General features: G+C 46.8%; 2 protein-coding genes across 2 annotated transcripts in view; one reads left to right on the top strand and one right to left on the bottom strand.

Moving 5' to 3' along the window:
• The window catches only part of LOC113803102 (cell surface glycoprotein 1), a 584,687-nt gene that overhangs the window by 518,380 nt on the left and 60,944 nt on the right, over nucleotides 1-5,363 (top strand). The window lies entirely within an intron of this gene.
• Nucleotides 838-5,363, bottom strand: part of LOC113819565 (retina and anterior neural fold homeobox protein 2-like) — a 38,070-nt gene continuing 33,544 nt past the window's right edge. Inside the window, exon 3 of the mRNA XM_070122271.1 lies at nucleotides 838-3,314. Within this exon, the coding sequence (XP_069978372.1) occupies nucleotides 2,790-3,314 (525 nt within the window). The 3' untranslated portion in view covers nucleotides 838-2,789. The remainder of the gene's footprint in view (nucleotides 3,315-5,363) is intronic.

Genomic DNA, 5,363 nt, shown 5'->3' on the forward strand with positions numbered 1-5,363 from the left:
TATTACTATTATTATCATCATTATTATTATCAGCGTTCTCATTATCATTATCATCATCATCCTTATCATTGTTGTTGTTGGCGTTATCATTGTTATTATTATCATCTTAATTATAATTTCTATTATTCTTATCATTATTATCATCATTTTCATTTTCAGTATCATTATCATTATTTTCGTAATTATCATTAATGTTGTTATTGTTATTTTCACTTTTATTACTGTTATTATTATCAATATTATCATCATTATCATCTTTATTATCTTTACCATTATTTTGTCATTGCTATTATCATTATTGATATTATTATTGTTGTTGTTGTTATTGTCATTATCATTATCATTATCATCATCAGTATCATTATCATTATGTTATTATCATTAATATTATCCTTGTCTTTATCATCATCATCAGTCATGTATTGTTCCATCATTTTCATTATTACCTATGTCACTGTTTTTTTCTCTCTCTTATATCATTACTCATATCATTATTGTTATTACCATTATCATTATTGTTATCATCATTAGCATTATCATTGCCGCCTTTATGATCGACATTATTGTTATTATCATTAGTAGTCGCAAAGTTGTTGTAGTAGTAATGTTAGTACTGTTGTTGTTGTTATTGTTGTTGGTATTCGCCATCATATTCATTATCATTACGATTGTTATTATTGTCGTAATTATCATTTTTCATTGATCGTTATCACCATCATTGTCAACAACACTTCCATTTTGTTTTTATTGTAGTTTATGTTTTTAATATCATTATCAAATAATGTAATTTATATGTTTTAACTGTCATACATTTTATACCCTGATTATCACTGCATTCTCTTGCATTTCATTAGTTTCAAAATCCTTTGCCGATGATATCTTCCCAGAAGGAAATAAGAAATGCACTGGAAACTACATCAATTTTATTTCCAAAAGCTACAATCACCGTTTTTTGGTCAAGAAGAGAAAGCACATTGGAACAGAGACAGAGAGGGAAGGGGCAAGGGCGCAGGTCGATGAGGGTACTTCAGTAGACAAATATACGGGGCTATACACTGTACACGCCTAAACTGCAGCTAAGGACAGGACAACATAACAGACCAAAAGAAAGGTGGCGTCGTGGTGACTATTGGAGACTTGCTGACCTCTATGCAGCCGGTGGGAAAGTGCTATTCCTTTTCGTTCCCTATTTTGAACCATGATGAATGTTCTCTCTTCCTTTTCTTCTTCTGCTTCTTCTTCTTCACCCTCTCCTACTCCTGCTACTTATTCTCCTTCTTTTTTTCTTCTTTCTTTGCCATCTCCGTCTTTGTTGGCTAAAGAGTTAAAAACTGATGGTGTGACACAATACAAGTAAGGACACCATGCGTGCGATGTACTGTACGACTCGTATTGTTTTGCTATACAGCTTCTGGTGTTTGGAATCGCTGCTATATTATCGGATAAATCGGGATTAGTGTAAAGAATAGTACACATTTCTTCGCTTTATCAGTAGGTTCTTGCTACTCCAATCATTCTGCATATAATACATAATACAATTCACATTTCTAGACCATTGCTGAAATACAGTACTCATGGTAATGAAATTGGCTTTCCATATCTTAGCTACCCAACATCTGTAAAAATAAAAGAAAGAAAAAATCAATACATTACACTGTTAATCTGCCTATATATCCTATGCAATTTATAGCTATTGATCAACAACATCCTTCCAGTTCACAACACAGCACGCCAAATGCATCAGGTTTCCGTGACACACGCAGGATCCTATTTCAACCAAAGACTGGATAAGAATCGCAGGAGCACTTGAGAATCACGTGAGAATCAGGCTCTAAGCAGGAGTCCCTGAAGTAGATGGAGCTCTGCGCCTCTCTCGCACTTCTGTCCCGCAAGATCCAAAGCAGTAGACGCTCGAATTGGGAGAGAGCTTCCTTGCCCTGTGAAGCCTCGACGCAGCCTTCCGTTGCTTCGTTCCTGTGGTCGCCCGAAGAGGTTTCCCGGAGAGACTTCGCCCAATCAATAACCGCAGTTCGAAAAAAAACAAAGAGGTCGGGGATTTTCTGTGCCGTGCGGATTCGTGTGTGAGATTTGGTCCGGAAACAGAAGAGGGGAAGATCGTAAAAGAGTAACACACAAGCTTAAACTGCTAAGAACTGACCGTACAGTTTCTGCTTAACAAACTGCCTAGGACACCAGCACTCTGTCTTTCTCTAGCCTATTGCAGGGTTAGTGTTCCCTACATCATTATTTTCTAATGGTAATAAACTGTTTTTACACAATATCTGTCTCTCGTGTAACGCGTTGGATTACCCTTTTCTCATTCCTTGTTCAGACTGTGCGCTATAAATGTAAAGATATTTAGTTTTTGATGACTAGTGGCGTCCTCAGAGCCTTTCTGTGTATCATCCGCACGCCCTCATGCTGCCTGCGTTGTGTAGGTACTATTGCTGCTGCTCAACTGTTACCAACTTGTACGTGGTGTTCCAGACGAGTAGCCTTTTTATATTATGTTCATCTACCATATATACACTTACTTCACGATCAATTTCACCATCTGACTACTACAATTTTGTACATTCTTAAATAAACATCGATTTCACCATATGAACACCGCTTTGCCAGACACGCTTAAGTCTATGCCAGTTTCATCTTGAGTCGAATACCAGGTATTCTATGCCAGGTTTTCACAGTTTTGTCACCTTGTCCACGCACGCACAGGCTCTCCGTTGCGTAACCTTTTCCCAGCATAGTGTGACCTCAATGCCACGTCACCTGACCCTGAGCGCGACTCAGACGAGAGTTGAGGTCTTGACGAGGCTCTCGAGGTGCTCTTTGGCGCGTAGTCTGAGGGCCACGATGGAGGAGGACCTAAGGTCGTCCTCGGGCCCCGCGATAGGAGGGGAGGAGCGCTCCTGCAGGGACGTGGGTAAGGGCGGAGACATGGGCAGGGGAGGCGTTGTGAAGGCTGCGGAGGTGGTGGAGACGGGGATGGAGGGCGCCGGCGGCGGGGCCACGGCCATGGACGAGGAGGTGGGCGGGGTGAGGTAGGACGGGTAGGTGGCGTGCGGGTGGCCGAGGAAGCCGGGCAGCGGGGGCACAGTGCTGCCCATGTTGGGCAGGCCCCCGTGGATGGAGGGCATGGTGCCCTGCAGGCCCGGCAGGCCCGGGAGGAGCGGAGGGAAGAAGTGGTCGAGGGGGCCGGGGGGACCTGCGGGCCGGTGCAGTAGGCCCAGGGACTGCTCGTGGAGACGCAGCTGGGCCTGCTCCATCTTCTCCTGGCGGCGCCACTTGGCCCGCCGGTTCTGGAACCACACCTGCAACGAGCAAGGAGATCGGCCGTGAGGAGGAGGAACACAAAAGCGAAATAAAGACATGGGTCGAGCCCTAAATCTAAGTACATGGATAGCAACTTTTGAGGACGTTTTTCAGAGAAAGCAGGAGCAGTTGATTGCAGACTTTTGCAATGGCCAATCTGGGCGTGAGGGGAGACAAAAGAACAAAAGGAGAAAAAATGGCAGAGTAAAACAAATCGTCCTCGAAGAGAGAAGGGTTCAGCAGCAAAATTTGTTCTTTGACAAGGACGCGCGCGAGAGGGAACCGTTTCCGCTGACGGCAAGATTGACATGGAAAAGAGGGAACCTTTCGCATTAACAGCACTTCTCGAAAAAGATGCTTTAGTGAAAAGAACTGCCCACGCCCTCCCACAAAAAATGTTCAGAAAATAGAGATGGCACCTGTTAAGGAGAGACGTAATTATTTATGCATGAGCATTTCCCCGGGCCAAAAGCATGCGCTGCGCAGATACGGACGCACGTCAGATGAAACTGACTGACGGGGCGGCGTTCAGGAGGGAGGCTCGTCTGACGGAGGCGCGGGCGAGCAAGGACGGGAATCCGACGGAGGCGCGACATGTGTGGGGAGAGAAGCAGCTGCTGGCGCGCTGTATCACGGATCATATTAGTGGATTACCGCGTCCTTTGAGCGGCGTAATCATATGATCGTGTGAGGGCGCGGGAGGTGTGGTGGGGCGAATCGGGGGAGGGGGGAGAGGCTGTAAATGGTGTTTGTGTGTGGTAAATGGCGAAGGATCACCTCGTGAGAACCGCAACACTCGTCTTACTCCCACTCGTCCCCTCGCCCTCCCCCCCTCCCCCTCTCTCTTTCTCTCTCCTTCCCCTCTTCCTCGCCTTGTGCTCCTGCCTCTCTTTCCTCTCGTGCCTGTTCTTCACCCACCCTCTCATTCGTCACTTCCCTGCGCACGTTGTTTATATCTAACTTTGCCTTTCTCCTCTTCGTGTGTTAGGACATCATGTACCGCTCTGTGACCGGTTTTTGGAACGCCTCGCACCGCAGCCAGAAGTTACGCACATACATTAGGATGATGTTCTGACAGGTCGGAGAAGGAGGGAGGGCGGCTTTGGAGGGGGTTGAGGATAAAAGGTGAGGTTGTGAGGGGAAGCGGAGCTACGGTCGACGAGACGGGTTGTGCTGCGTGGGGGATGGAGGGTTGTATATAGGATAACGACCGCTATGCTTGGTCACCTCTTGTCGTTTGTCCCCGTCCCTCATGTCAGAGAAGGTCTACTGAGGGCTGAGTACGCCTTTCCCTTCCTCACTCTTCCCTGTAACGAAGTTTCCACATCAGTGCCGTTTCCATGTCCCTCCTAAACAAACTCGGCTGTCGGACTTTGCAGAGACATTATTCTCCTTCACAATTCCTTACCCTTCCGCCCTCGCCTCCCCTGCTTTGCCAATCCCTTCCCCTGCCTTGCCACCCCCTTCCCCCTCGCTGGGGTGCCCCTTCTTCCCGTCAGGAGGACCCCGGCCCTTCCGTGCCCTACAGCTGGCCAGCGGCGGCCCCCCTCGTCCCCTTCCCGGCTTACGTAGACTTCTCGCAGTTTCCGCCCATTTTTCTCAGGCAGTTTGCGCGCGAACGGTTAATAATTTGACCCGCTATCGCCTCCCGCCTCCTCGACGCCGCCATTTAGAGCAACAGAGTTAGAGTGTTATGGCCTGGTGCGGCGTGGCTGCGGGCTGGCACGCGCGTGCGGCAACACATTTCACACTTGTTTTCCTCCTGCAGCTCCAGGTATACACAGAGGTGTTAAGTTTAGTTATTTTCCTTTTTCTCTGTTCGCCTGCTTGCCTGTCTTTTTCTCTCTACACCTCCTTTTCGCCAGACTTGTCGATCTATTATTTGCTCTCTCTGTGTTAGAATTAGCCGATTAAAGATAGGGATAATTTCAGTGGTCTCCTTGATGCCCGCCAAGAGCCATGTCTCATTAGCTGACAACTTTAATGGAGGATCAGGAGGAGCGCCGCAAAAAGGGCGCCGTCAAAGTTTCCCGACGTTATTTCTCCGG

Source organism: Penaeus vannamei, chromosome 5 (assembly GCF_042767895.1).
Source record: "Penaeus vannamei isolate JL-2024 chromosome 5, ASM4276789v1, whole genome shotgun sequence".
Taxonomy (NCBI): Eukaryota; Metazoa; Arthropoda; class Malacostraca; order Decapoda; family Penaeidae; genus Penaeus; species Penaeus vannamei.